We start from the raw sequence: 14,695 nt of genomic DNA, 5'->3' as shown, positions 1-14,695 counted from the left end.
TGTGGGCTCTTGAACGACAGGTCCCTGGGAGTCCCAGGGAAGCTGGGGCTCCCGGTGCCACCTCTGAGGGCAGCGTTGACCGGCAGACAAGTGGCAGGCCTGGGACGGGCACTGCTGGTGTTGGGCGGGTGTCCTCTCGTGGGTGGTGTGGCGTTTTTCCTCTTCTGTTGAAGTGACGCATTGACGCACCCTCTCGCCCACTCCTCGTCCACGCGGGTGCCCTTCCATCGCCTCCTGGAGGAGCCTCAGGTCCCTTCTCCAGCCTCCCAGATGCCTGGTGGCAGCCAGACGGGCAGTGGGCACAGCCCGGAGCCTACTGGACATGCCGAGGGTCAGAACAGGGAGGGAAGACGGGCGGCTGGGATACCATGTCCGCTGCGGAGGGCCGTGTCCTAGATGGGACGCTGGGTCTGCAGGACTCCGCCCACATCGCTCTCTGCTTTCTGCTTGTGCTCTCTGTCCGTCTTTAAAAAACAAAGACTTTCTCCGTGTGGGGAAGCGCGGGGCTTGGTGGGAGAGTCTGTAAGGAGGAGTCTCTGAAAGGCAGGGGCCTCTGGGGGGCCCTTGCCGAAGGCAGCAGCCCCGGCCTTGACTTTTCCAAACAAGTCCGAGCCCCCGGGTGTTTTGCTGGAGTCTCTATGTTTAGTCTTTAGATCTGACCTTGTAGAAGCATGTGCTTTCTCAAGGATACTTACCCTGTGGATTGTGTCTAGAGCAGTGGTTCTCAACCTTCTGGCCCTCTAATACAGTTCCTCATGTTGTGGTGACCCCCAACAATAAAATTATTTTCGTTGCTACTTCATAACTGTAATGTTGCTACTGTGATGAATCGTCATGTAAATATCTGATCTGCAGTATGGTCTCAGGCGACCTCTGTGAAAGGGTCATTCGACCTCCAAAGGGGTCGCGGCCCACAGGTTGAGAACCACTGGTCTAGAGGTTAATCTGAGTTTAAGCTGTTGTTACAATAAAAGCCCAAGGAAGCAGGTGAACAGGGCTACTTGGTGGCAATAGCCAAGCAGCCCCTTAGCCTCTCTTTCACAGAAACATGTGTCAGAGTCATCCATTCATCTGTCGCTCAGGGTCTGCCGGTCAGTCCCGACAAAGCGGTGCCCCATGTGAGGAGCCAGGAATGCAGTGGAACGCAACGGACCCTCGAAAACTTAGAGTAAGAAAAGGAAAGTGGCCCTGACCGGTTTGGCTCAGTGGATAGAGCGTCGGCCTGCGGACTCAAGGGTCCCAGGTTCGATTCCGGTCAAGGGCATGGACCTTGGTTGCAGGCACATACCCAGTGGGGAAAGTGCAGGAGGCGACTGATCAATGTTTCTCTCTCATCGATGTTTCTAACTCTCTCTCCCTCTCCCTTTCTCTCTGTAAAAAATCAATAAAATATATTTTTTTTAAAAAAAAGGAAAGTGACTGTGCAGGAAGCCATTGGAGCCGCTTGGGATTCCCAAGTTCCAGGGAATTGTTTCTCTGCTAAGGAATTTACTGTCTCTGTTTAGCTTCTTATGAATGTCAGTATATTCTATTATAATTATATGCATGTTAAATAAATTCTAATATGCTTTTATTTATAACTAGAGGCCCAGTGCATGAAATTTGTGCACAGGTAGGGTCTCTAGGCCTGGCCGGCGATCAGGACTGATCTGTGGGGCGACCGGCAGGGTGATCGGGGCCCCCGCTCACACCCGCTGGTCAGGGCCTGTGGGCTGGGGGCAGCTCCTGCATTGAGTCTCTGCCCCCTGGTGGTCAGTGTGCATTATACTGACCGGTCATTCCACTGGCCATTTGATTTGCATATGTTTGCATATCAACCGGGAGTTCGATTGCTCGCTTTGTTGTGCGCTGACCACCAGGGGGCAGCATGGAACAAAGAAAGGCCACAGCCGGAGGAAGGCCCCAGCCGGCAGCCGGAAGGCCTCTATCAGCCCTGATCACTGGCCAGGCCTAGGGACCCTGCCCATGCACAGATTTTGTGCACTGGGCCTCTAGGGTTATAATATTGTGGAATATTGTGTTTTTCAAGAAAGACAAGATTCCACATCATTTATAGAACTCCAGAGTATCTAGATTTATAGAAATATTAGCAGGGTAAGCGTCCTTGAGAAAGCACATGCTTCTACAAGGTCGGGTCTAAAAGACTAAACGTAGAGACTCCAGCAAAACACCCGGGGGCTCGGACTTGTTTGGAAAAGTCAAGGCCGGGGCTGCCCCCAGAGGCCCCCGCCTTTCGGAGACTCCTCCTCACCGACATTCCAACCGAGCCCCGCGCTTCCCCACACTCCAGAAATAGCCTGACGCAGGTGCGGCCCTGCCCGTCCCAGCTGTTCCGTGACTGCCCCTTTAACCTGACTCTCACCATGGCAGTAACGGCGTCGGGCAGTGTCCTCCGTGTGTTGTGATGCCGCAGGCTCGGTGCGGGTCCGGTTGGCAGTCCGTGCCCGCAGCTGGGACCTCGCTGCACTGACGGTGAGGGGGACGCGCGGCTCCACTCTCAGAGGGCTTACAGCCCGGTGGATGCCGTGTCGGAGACGCCACCGCAGCAACGACCGGAAGCACGACTTGTTGTGTCTGGTAAACCAAATGCGCATTCGATTCCCGCAAATGCAGCTGCAGGTGATGCCCTGTCGACCACGCTCTGCCCTCTCCCCACACGTGCACGTGTCCGTGTCAGACTGCTTTAGTCACATCCTTTGAAAGGCCGGGCGCTAAGAGCTACGTGACTGTGGCCACTCTGGTGACAGCCTGGGCGTGGAGACCCCCACCTGCGCGGGGGGACGCCCTCGCTGGTGCCCAGGATACGGGCGGACAGACGCCCACACAGGAAGCAGGTCACTTTCTAAATGTGTTTTTGTACAAACAGCTTTGCAGCCTCTGAAACTCCTAACAGGGACCCTTTACTGCCCGCACTTACCGCCCTCATACTGACCTGGCTTCCCCCCCGTGTGTTCCTCAGCGGCACCCACTCTGCAGCTGCCTGGCCGGCTCCCCTGCCGGTCTCTGCGGAGAAAGCAGCAGCTCTTCCTCCAGCGCAGGGGCTGCAGGAGCCGCGACCAGCTCGCGCCTGGGGATGGACCCCTCCCGACCCAGGACAGCGCAGCCTGGCCTCGGTGGCTCTGAGGAGCCGTGGGCTCTGCCACGCGTGCCGCCTTCCCGATCGAGCTGGGAAGGACCCCGCCTTTGGGTCTGACGTGGCTCAGCTGCTTTTCTGTTTCCTCCTGAAGCGTTGCTTAGTGTCCAGGCTTTGATCTGCCCAGGGGCCAGCTGGTGGGTGGCGCCCAGACCCCGTCCTCTCCCACGGGCGGGGCCCTCCTCCGGGCCCTCCGGCTCCAGTCCGTGTGACGGTGCGGGCACAGGCAGCTCTCCGCAGGCTGGCTCTGGGCCCTGGTGTGGGGACTTCTCCCTGGAAGCTTCGCCATGAGCTTCCCAGCCAGGCCCGGAGCTGTCTCCTGCCAGTTCGATGGAGGCCTTAGCACAGGTGGCGTGTCCTCGCGCTTCCAGTTCTAGCCCCGAGGGCCTGACCGAGCAAATGTTGATGGTGCCCTGCGTGTCACGAGCGGACCCAGGAGGCCAGGACAGGAGACAGCTGCGTGTTGGTGAGGCTCCGGGCAGCCGCCTTGCAGACACGCTGAGGAGCAAGGTGCTGGTCCGTCTGCTCCCTTCTCTCCCCTCTGTCCCTCTGACGGAACACTGGTCCCTGGAGTGAAGCGTCATATCTGTGACCAGCAAGCGATGCTCTGGGCAGTGATTGAGTGGGACGGACGGGCGGGGAGAGGGGAGGCCGGCACGTGCTGCGTGTGCGCCCTGGCGGCCAGGCTCCCGCACGCTCCGATCACGTGTGCTCCTGTCCAGGCCTCAGAGCCACACAGCCTCCGTGAGGGGCGCGGAGACTGGTTTGAAAGGGCGGGGACAGCGGCAGGCAGAGAGTTTGCTTTTCAATCCTTCATTTTCGCTGCGAATGTGATGTTGACAATAGGGAACTTCTAGGACGTGTATTTCCAGCGAAGGCGCGTGGAGGGGGAGCCCGTGCTCACCGAGTGCCCAGCCTGCGCCCTGTGGGCGAGGACAGGCTGGCGCTGTGTGTGGACGGGACTCCGTGGCCAGCCGGGCACGGCAGAGACCTGGGCACGTGGCGGACGACGGTAGAGGCGTGCGTGGCGGTTACACGTGGGCCGGGGCGTGGGCCGCTGCGTGTGTGGACGCTGCTCAGGTGTGTGCTCCACAGTAGGTGCTTTCACTGAGTCGTTTCTTACTAAAAAGTTTAAAAGGCTATAAACTCCCTTTTAGTCAGTTAGTGTCATCTGTCTTTCCCTGAGAAGCCAAAATCTTACCGTTGTTTTGAGTCATGTTTGGTTTTTACAGTTGACGATGGTGCAGACGGTCCCACTCAGGTTGCCGGCCCTTTGTGTGCTGGTGTCGGCCCAGCATGAGTCCTGTCGTGTGTGCTGGTGTCGGCCCAGCATGAGTCCTGTCGTGTGTGCTGGTGTGGGGTCAGCGTGAGTCCTGTCGTGTGTGTGGTGTGGGCCCAGCACGTGTCCTGTCGTGTGTGCTGGTGTGGGGCCAGCACGCGGCCTGTGGTGTGTGCTGGTGTGGGGTCAGCGTGAGTCCTGTCATGTGTGCTGGTGTAGGGTCAGCGTGAGTCCTGTCGTGTGTGCTGGTGTGGGGCCAGCACGTGTCCTGTCGTGTGTGCTGGTGTGGGGCCAGCATGCGGCCTGTGGCGTGTGCAGCTGATGCTGTCACTGTCTGTGATGTGGTGAGTGGGATGCTTAGGGACATGGTGTTGGAGACGTAGCCTCCGGTGGGCTGACCTGAGGTGTCAGAAAGCTTCGTGTCATAGACGCCCAGAGGCTGCCCCTCGCCCTCCGCACTGTGTGTTAATGGTGCCGCGATGGCACTGCGTCCGATGATGGAGAGCTGGAGCCAGGACCCGTGAAGCGGGGAGGGATGCACACAGTCAGTCCTCAGGATTCACAGACACGTGTCCGGGCGTTCGCTGCTCACTCACATTCGTCTGTGAGCACATCAGCCTTCGGGCCCCTTCCTAGTGGGGCTGGGATCAGACTCGGGGGCGGCCGGGGCGGCCAGCTGAGCTCCAGGGCGGTGACACCGCGTGTCAGCTCTCAGACCGCCATCTGTTTAGCCCATGGTTCTGCCTCTGTGGCGAGCAGCCAGCTAACGTGGCCACAGCACCACGTGGGCGCGCTGTCCGGTGTCCCTGAGCGCACAGCGGCTGCGAGGATGCGAGGTGGCAGGGACAGCGTGTGAGCTGAGCTGGTGGAGACGTCCTGCGGGTGAGTCCTGGCGCCACGCTGTGCTTCAGCGCCACGCGTGACCAGGGATCCAGAGCAGGGGCACCAGAGCGGGGCAGGGACTGTAGCCGGCGGACGAGTGGAGGCCACAGGGGCTGGCCTGTCCCCGAGCACCGGCTGGGAGAGCACCACAGCCCAGGGAGGCCTGGCCGGGAGGCCCCCGAATGTCGTTATAGCGACAGAAAACACGTTTCTACATGGGATTGCTGGCGTGATTACTTGGGGGTGTTGTTCTCCACTGTCCTTAGCCCGGGAGAGGGCAGCTGTGCGGGGACTGAAGATGAATGTGATGCCTCCAGTGACGATGTGCTGCTGTTCGTGGGGAGAACTGAAGCCCCGTCTCCAAAACGTGCTTACAGATTCCCACGAAAGAGCTGAAGTCTCCTCCGCACGCTCACTGGGAGGAGTGTTGCCCGGAGGTGGCGCTGGGGCTCTGTCCAGCCGAGACCCCGCCCCAGCCCTGGTCTCAGGAGGGGGGCCACACCTGTCCAGCCGAGACCCCGTCCCAGCCCTGGTCTCAGGAGGGGGGCCACACCTGTCCAGCTGAGACCCTGCCCCCAGTGAAAGGCCAGCTGAGACAGGAGCCACGGTGGGGTCAGGGCCTGGCTGGTGGAGCCCCTGTGTGGAGACTGGGTTTCCTGGTTGGATTAGCACACTGAACACATCCAGGGTTTCTGGAAGGTGGCAGGGTCGGAGGAGCAGGGAGAAATGTGCACGTGTTTCCCCGTAAAGATGCAGCTGGGTTTCTGCTGTCCTGACATCATCCTCTCGGTCGGCCTCGCCTGCCCGATGCCAGCAGGACGTGGGACGATCTGGAATCGTGTGATGCAGGAGCTTGGCCAGTGGCTTGTCTCTAATCACTGCCCTGCGCTGACTGGCGAGGCGCCTCCCTGAGACTGGTTTGAACTGGAAACAGAGGGTCTGGTCACCGGGATGCATCTGAGCACCTGGACTTATTCAGAATCGTCCCCCCAAAGGACGGCTGTTCCCCCCGTCAGGGCAGCAGTGGTTGTTGGACTGAGAAACGTGTGCCCCCGACACAAGCAGACGTGAGCCCCAGCCCCCAGCGGTGCCGGGTGCCCTGCTCGCTCTGCACCCTGGGCCCGGCCGCGGGAGCCCACCAGCGGCTCCTACCCCGGGCGCACAGTGAGACTTACTCCTCGGGCTTGTAGCCTGGAGTCCACCTCATTCTCCCACCGCTCGGCTCACTGAGACACTGCTCCCCCGCGCGTCCGCCCCTGAGGACTGCGAGGCTCTCAGAAAAGGCAGTGCCTGCTCGCCCAGCTCCCCCCCCCCCCCGCCCCCCCCCCCCCGGCCGAGCCTGGGAGCAGGCAGGGGGGTGGGAACATCGGCCCGCGGGCTGTGGGCGGTCCGCAGGGTCATTCCGTCTGGCCCTGCCAAGGCATTAGGGCGAGTTAATTGTTGGACCACGTGTAGCAGGCGCAGTCTAAATGTACGTGTGGCCCGCAGCGGACGTGGTCAGTGCCCGGACGGCCGTCGGCAGAAACCAGGCTCCCCCCCACCCCCGCCCGGTGTGGACGGAGGCAGGCGGGAGAGGGCCCACCCTCCAGCCCCAGGAGGCTGCACCTGCTGCGTGGGGAGTGGGTGCAGAGAGACGTGGGGAGCGCCTGGCCTGGGAGAGCACCGAGCATCCCGGGTTTTTGAAACATGGTTCCCGTTTGGTTTGTGGGTGAGAAGGAATTCCAGGAACTGAAGGAAGCTCAGCCGTTAGTGCAAGCAAGCAATGCTGCCCAGGCGGCGCTGAGGCGGGAAGGAGGGGACAGCGCGGCCCCCCCATCCCCTACGTTCTGAGCCGTCCCCCTGCTAGGACAGACGCCCACTTTCCAAGGGATCATCTGGCAGGGAGGGCGGGTCTCTGCCTTGGAGAAATTCCTGGGGAGGGGGCTGGAAAGGTTCAGTAGCCAGCCAGGATGATGTCTGAAGGGCTTGGCATTGGGCTTCAGGAATGGACTTCGGCCCTGGCCGTTGTGGTGCAATGGTTAGTGTCAGCCGCACACCGAAGGGTCGCAGCTTTGATTCCCGGACAAGGGCACCTTCCTGGGTTACAGGTTCACTCCCACCCCTGGTCAGAGCGTGTGCAGGAGGCACCTAGTCAACGTGTCTCCCTCACATCAATGTTTCTCTTTCTCTCTCTCTCTCTACCCCCCAATCCCTTCCGTCCAACTCTCTGAAAAGCAATGGGAAAAAGTCCTCTGTGAGGATTAACAAAACAAAAAAAAATGAATTAAAGGATGGCTTTGCATTGGGTCTGAGCCTCGGAGGAGCATGTGCTGCGAAGTCCCTCACAGGTAGTGGTAGTCGGTGTGACCATTCACGGTTCTCTTGAGTCCACGTTTCCCACGTGGCAGCCATCACCGCGTGGAGAGCATGCTAAGGACGGGCCGTGGTGCATCGTGTCCGGTCCTGGCTGCTCAGAAGCAGGTCCCACGAGGCGGCCGCTTCTCCTGCCCCTGCAGCTTCTCTTGCCCCTGCAGCTTCTCCTGCCCCTGCAGCTTCTCCTGCCCCTGCAGCCGCCAGCGAGGGCCTCGCCACCCAGGCAGTGTGTCATCGGGAGGCTGACCTCTGGGGGGGCGCGGTGTGAGTTCTCGCGTGTTAACTGCAGAGGCTCGGGAGGCGCCGCGTGCTCTCCGCTCGGGAGGAGAGACGTGTGCTCTGGCTCTTGTCGGTGAAAGCCTCGCCCTGGAGCCTGGAGGCCGTGCTGGTGTGAGGTTTTTGAGCACATTTTGGCTTCTAACTTGGTAAGTGGTGTGAGTTCAGAAGCAGCAGCGTCGTAAGCACGGCTGACAGGCCGCCAGGGAGTGCTGTGCTGGGATCCCCAGGAAAGGGGCGCAGAGGCGGAGACCCGGACCAGACGCTCACCGCCCTGGCCGGTCCTCAGCGGGCAGAGCATCGTCCTGCCACCGGGGCTCGGGCCGGTTCTGGGCGAGGCTCGTACCGGGTGCGGGGTGACCCTGGTCGGGGTGCCTGCTGAGGCAGCCGAGGGGTGTGTCTCTCCTCCCCTCCCTTCCGCTATAGAATCAATAATCAATGAAAGCACATATCCTCGGGGGAGGATTAAAAATAGAGCGAGCCGCGCACAGTGGTCCTGCCAGCCTGTTGCGGGTGCAGGCGCCGGGGAGGCCCTGGCTGGTGTGCACAGCGTGGCCTGGGGGGCGCCCTCTGGAGCCCTGGCAGATGTAACTCCTTCCACTGGTCACTCCCCTCCCTCACCTTCCAGCCGTCCTCAGGGCAGGCACCGGGTCATTACCGGCCAGTTCCCTGACTGTGACCACACGGGTAGCAGTAAGGGCCGCCCCTCCCGCGTGGCTGTGTGAGCCCCGCGCGGGCAGGGTGCTGGGAGGGAGGAGCTGGGGCCGCCCGCACCGCTAACACTGCCTTCTCTCTCTCCCCAGTGCGGCTGCACGATAGCATCTCCGAGGAGGGCTTCCACTACCTGGTGTTCGACCTGTGAGTACCCCCCGGCCTGACGCCTGTCCCAGGCTGCCCTCCCCCATCCCCAATGGGGCTGTCCTCCCCTGTCCCCAACGGGGCTGCCCTCCCCTGTCCCCAACGGGGCTGTCCTCCCCCGTCCCCACACACGGGGCTGTCCTCCCCCGTCCCCACACACGGGGCTGCCCTCCCCCGTCCCCACACACGGGGCTGTCCTCCCCCGTCCCCACACACGGGGCTGCCCTCCCCCGTCCCCACACGCGGAGCTGTCCTCCCCCGTCCCCACACGCGGGGCTGCCCTCTCCTGTCCCCTCACGCGGAGCTGTCCTCCCCCGTCCCCACACGCGGGGCTGCCCTCCCCTGTCCCCACATGCGGGGCTGCCCTCCCCTGTCCCCAGTGGGGCTGCCCTCCCCTGTCCCCTCACGCGGGGCTGCCCAGGGCAGGACACTGCCTCGCGTTCTTAGGAGTCAAAGCTGAAAACCCCGCTTCTACCCAGAAAAACCCCCGCTGTCATCGGCCAGGGTTGGTCGCTGGGAGAGGAAGGGGAGTGCCCAGGGTGACGGGCGGCGGGTCTGTAGGCTGAGGCTCTGTGCGTGCCTGAGCGGGGAGGGCCTGGGAGCGGTCAGCTCCGGCCGGCCGGCCGGGACGTGTGACACAGAGCATCATGTGGCGGGAGGGGCTTCAGAGATCTCACGTCCCAGAAATCAGTCTGACCCTCACGCAGACATGCTCCTGTCACTGACGTCACCAGTTCACGCCTCGGATCAACGTCCTTGGAAAGTGTGTCCTCAGCAGACAGAGCTTCCTGCTGAGCCATGTCCATGCGTCCTCCTTTGTACGGGACCCAGAGAGGAAAGCAGAGCAGCCTGAGGGCCAGCGAGGGAGCAGCTGTGCCGCCACGGGAAGCGCACAGCCTGGCTCGTCTCCGGCTGTTAACGTGATGGGTGGGGAACAGAACAGAAAGGCTCTTTCACATGATGAGTCTAAAGGGCAGTGGGTGTAGGTTTGGTTCATGCAGCCCTTCGGTGCTGTCACTGAGGAACCCAGGTCTGTCTGTCTGTCCTCTCTCGCAGGTGGGCGTGTCCTCTGGCTCAGGCTCCCCTGATGGAGAAATGGGAGCATTAGCTCGTGGCATGTATTTCACCCGCTTCCTCCCCCGTCCTGAGAAGCTGTGTTCGTCCTTGGTTGGTCCTGCTTGTCATGCCCACGTCTGAGCCGAGACTGGCCAAAGGCACACCTTCCCGAGCTCTGACCCAGCGTGAGGCCGGGCTGGGCGTCGGCCCAGGAGCTGGTCACTCGAGGCTCAGTTCCGAGCGGCAGCAGGGCCTGTTGGTGGACGGCCAGCATGTGGGTGACGCGTGTGCAGGGGACAGGCTGAAGCCCCGTGTGTGCAGGCACCGGTGCCATCACCCCTGGCCCCAGTCCCACTGCACGTCCTTTCTCAGCTCCTGTTTGCTTTTCCCGTGACCCGTCCTCCCTTCCTGCTTCTCCAGGTCCCTTCTCTCATGATGTCCTTTCTCTTTTAAAAACTTGCTTCAGCCCGGCCAGCACGGCTCAGTGGTGAGCGTCAGACTATGAACCAGGAGGTGACGGTTCAATTCCCGGTCAGGGCACATGCCCAGGTTGCAGGCATGCAAGAGGCAGCCGTTCAATGATTCTCTCTGATCATTTCTCTCTCTCTCTCACCCGCCCCCCTTCCTCCTGGAAATCAGTTTTAAAAAAAACATAAAAAACATAAATGTGTAATTCCTCTAAATCATCTGAGGGTGGCAGTGGCGTCCTGTGAAGAGGGGAGTAAGTGCTTCATGAGAACATGTTTAAGCGTCGGTAAGGAAAGTGTGGTCTTCAGGTCCGTGAAATGCCCCCTGGGGAAGCTGGAGTCACCACGCAGTCAGTTCCAAGGGGAGGCAGCGGCTCGCCTCCCTCCAGGGCCCTGTGGCCGCCTCCCGGGGGGCTGGCCGTGGCGAACTGAGTGCAGGCCTGTTTGTAGGTGCGCTGAGTGTTCCTGGTGGACACCTTTCTTTCCTGAAAAGCAACCCGAGGGCTGTGGGTCTGTGGAAAAGTCGCGTCATCTGCAGTTTAACGGGCAGGCTTATCGGGTGTCTGTCCACCGTTCCCAGCCGCTCTGCAGGTGGACCGGGGACCAGGGGAAAGGCGGCGGCAGAGCGCAGGTGTCCTCGCCGCAGCAGGGGGGTTCGCGCAGAGCGGCCCTCCGTGGGCCGGCGCCCGGGCTCCCTGAGCTCCATGGAGCAAGGCCTGGGGTCCCAAGGGCAAGGCCTCCCCAGGAGTCATCTGACTGACCTGTCAGAGAAGGGGTGGCCCCTGCAGGGGAGGGAGCGCCCACGTGGAGCCATCGCACCAGGTGAGACAGCACCGGGCGACGTGTGCCATCTCCCCAGGAACGGAGGAGGCGATAGAGAGAGGGCTGACCCAGAGCGAGGCTCGCGTTTCCGGCTCACGCTCCCCAGGGCCGGCCATTGAACTCGACCTTGTCTCTGAGCCGGTCTCTCCCTGCATGGCAAGCGGTAGGGCAGGTGGGAGCTGTCGCTGTCTCACTGGTCCTGTCCTGTCCTGTCCTGTCCCGGGAGCCACTGGGCCGCTCGCATCCATTGGAGATTTCCGGGAGAATTAGTGGGGCTCCTGGTGTCCTGTTTAAATATTAGAAACTGTCAGGATTCTAAACCGTTAGGGGAAAATGCCATTATTACATCTTCAAAAGAGCTTCCCTCTGCCCCCCACTCCCCAGCAAAAGCCCATCCGGTCCATGAAGTGCTTCTCTCTCCCTCTGTTCTGAGCGTTGGTGTTTTCCGGGTAAGAAATCCTATTCGCGGTGCAGGGTGGTGCCCACACGCGGACAGCACTGTGCCTGACGCTCGGGAAGCCGTGGTTCTGAACGTGTCCCGGTGCCACGGATCCAGGAGCGCTCGCGGCCGTGCTGCCCGCCCCCTTAGCGCAGCTGTGCCGCTGGAAGGCTGGGCTTGCTTTGTACTTACGTATATTTTTCATGCCCACGGATTTTGAAATGTCATAATATTAAAAATACTTTTTCAAACCACACCCTTTGGCCCGGAGCTGGTAGTTGTGTTGGTGATGTCGGGACTGAAGGGCAGTCAGACGCCTTCCCTCTTCAGAGCTCTCACACTCAGAAAGGCAGGGCAGCGTGGAAACACCACGGTGCAGACCTGCGCGGAAAAGCGCGAGCACGGTTGCGGGGTGTCGGGCCCGAGGTTGCGGCAGACAGAGTGACGTCTGGGGCTGTCCTTCGTCCCGAGAGCACACACTCCATGCCCGGCCTGCAGGCGAGCTCCCTGGAGGACAGCGAGGGAGCCCCCGTGCCAGGCGCCTGCTTCCTTCCCCTGCTGGGGCACTGGGTGCGCAGCCACAGTCAGCAAACTCGCCACAGGCGGACCAGCCCCCGCGTCTGCGAGCACCTCTGGGCTGCCCAGACGCTGGTCCCGTGCTGGCTAGTGCAGCTCTTCTCGTGCTGGCGATGCCTCCTGGCCCCGGTGCACAGCTCCCTGCGCGCTCCCCGCTTGTCACAGGTCCAGGGCCAGCGTGGTCTTCTCAGTGTCCTGTGCCTACTATTCAGAGCAAATTTCATTCCTCTGAAAACTGCCTGGCGTAATCTTGGCTGCTTTCAGATTTGGCAACTGAATAAAGCTGCGTGTAAATACCTGTGTGCAGCGTTTGTGTTGCCACAGTGTTCGGCTCCTTTGGGAAAATACCGAGGAGCATGGTTGCTGGGCCTTGTGAGTGTGTGTAGTTGTGTAAGAAGGCGCCGCACCGCCTCCGCAGGGGCTGCGCCGTGTGCGTGCCCGCGGCAGTGAGCCTCCTGCTGCTCCGCACCCCGCGCTGGGGCGGCCCCGGCTTGTGCGTGTGCCGGGCGTGCCGCTCAGCTCGCTGCCTCCATTGGCCGGCCATCGGTGTGTCTCCTTTGGTGAGGTCTCTCTTTGGGTCTTTTGCCCATTTTCTAATCAGACTGTTTATCTTTGGTGTGGAGCTTTAAGCTTCTTTGTCCCCTTCGATAGCCCTTCACGAGATCTCTGCACATCCTCTCGTTGACATTGACTTTGGGAGAGCGAAAGTTTCTACTTTTAATGAAGTTCAGCTTTTCAGTGATTTATTTTCATGGGTTGTGCCTTTGATGTTGTATCTAAAAGTCATCGCCAAAGCCAGGGTCATCTACATATTCCCTTATGCTATCTCCCAGCAGTTTCATGGTTTTGCATTTCACATTTTGGGCTCTGATCCACTTGGAGTTCATTGTTGTGACAGGGGTGAGGCCTGTGTCTAGATTCATGTTTTGCACGTGGCTGTCCAGTGGCTCCAGCAGCGTCGGTTGAGTACATGGTCTTCGCTCCTGTGTCAGAGGTGAGATCGCTGTGTTCTGGGCTCCGTTCTGTCCCATGGTGTCTGTCCGTTCTCTCACCAATCCCACGCTGTCCATTACTGTAGCTTCTCCTGGTCTGTGCGGCTCTTCTGGGTCTTGGCCCCTCACACACACACTTCAGGATCAGTGTCTCCGTCTCCATAGGTGACGGCTGAGACCCTGGTTGGAGTTGTGCTGAATTTACAGATTGGGTTGTTGAGAGCTGGCACCTGGACAATAGCAAGTCTCTCTGATGATTGACATGGAAATCTCTCCATTCGCGTAGCTCTTCTGCGAGATCTTCGCCGCGCTGTGCAGTTTTTCCATGTGGCGCTTCCATGGAAGACGTACGTCCAAGTATCTCCTTTCTGGGAAGTGGGATGTAGATGGGCAAGTGTTTTAATCTCACTTGCCTACTTGTGCTCTGTAAGAAGTCAGTAGGCTGTCAGATGTTAACCTCGTACCCTGCGGCTTGTTGTGATGGCTTAGCTCCGCACGTTTCATTGTCAATCTGTAGCGTTTCCTGCAGAGAGAATCCGTCATCTTGCGCAGACACCACTGTATTCTTTCCTGCCAGTGCGTACACTTCATTCCCTCTATTGTCTAGGATTCCAGGGCGAGAGAGGACACCCTGCCTCGTTCTGATCTTGTGGGACAGCATCCACTTCCTCACTATGAAGTGTCATATTACGTATTTCGTAGATTTTTTTAAAAAATATATTTTATTGATTTTTTACAGAGAGGAAGGGAGAGAGATAGAGAGTTAGAAACATCGATGAGAGAGAAACATCGATCAGCTGCCTCCTGCACATCTCCCACTGGGGACATGCCTGCAACCCAGGTACATGCCCTTGACCGGAATCGAACCCGGGACCCTTCAGTCCTCATGCCGATGCTCTATCCACTGAGCCAAACCGGTTTCGGTTCGTAGATTTTTTAAATCGAGTGGAGGAGGGTCACTTCCGTTCCTAGTTTGCTGAGCGTTAAGAGCAGGATGGGCATTGAATTTTGTCAGGTGTTTTTTCTGCATCAGTTGATCTGACCTTGTCTAACCAGAGAGGAGTTCTCTCCAGGTTAAGGAGGTGTCGTCTTAGAGCAGCCGGACGTGCCGGCTGGGCGCAGGTTGGCGTGTGCCAGCGATGGCGTGAGCCCGCTGTGAAGACCACGTCTGTTCAGGCTCCCCGCTGGGCGGACTGGCCCCCCGGGAGTGACAGAACCAAACCCAGGCTCAGGGTCACCGTGGTCGGAGTCGCCATTCTCTGCCGCTGCTGCAAGTGGCGAGATCTGCCCAGGAGATCGGAGGGAAACCTGTTTAATGACTCGGTCGTGGTGTCTGGTCTCACATAGAACAAATGGAAAGGCGATCACCCCTTATTCTGGAAAATAAGATGGCATCTCACCAGGGTCCTGGGACGGGGAGGAGAGAGCAGGGGTTGGAGCAGCTGCACCGGCTCCATTTCGCTCCATGAAAATCTCCTCCTTGAAAAGCGGGCCGGGCTTCTGGTGGAAGGTTTCACACGGAAACTGCACCCTAACGTCCAACTGCCCCTCACCCCTTAGGAC

The 14,695-nt window shown here is 60.0% G+C and overlaps 1 protein-coding gene across 10 annotated transcripts in view; it reads left to right on the top strand.

Moving 5' to 3' along the window:
- CAMK2D (calcium/calmodulin dependent protein kinase II delta) overlaps positions 1-14,695 on the top strand; it is a 147,836-nt gene that overhangs the window by 83,421 nt on the left and 49,720 nt on the right. For 7 of the 10 annotated variants that reach the window (XM_059695552.1, XM_059695550.1, XM_059695548.1 and 4 more), the window contains one exon: positions 8,726-8,780. The exons of the other annotated variants lie outside the window; for them this stretch is intronic. In XM_059695552.1, the coding sequence (XP_059551535.1) occupies positions 8,726-8,780 (55 nt within the window). The remainder of the gene's footprint in view (positions 1-8,725; positions 8,781-14,695) is intronic. 10 annotated transcript variants of the gene reach the window in all.

The sequence above is a fragment of the Myotis daubentonii genome, chromosome 5 (assembly GCF_963259705.1).
Source record: "Myotis daubentonii chromosome 5, mMyoDau2.1, whole genome shotgun sequence".
Taxonomy (NCBI): domain Eukaryota; kingdom Metazoa; phylum Chordata; class Mammalia; order Chiroptera; family Vespertilionidae; genus Myotis; species Myotis daubentonii.
The sequence above is the reverse complement of the archived record's forward strand: the minus strand, read 5'-3'. Positions and strand labels throughout refer to the sequence as shown.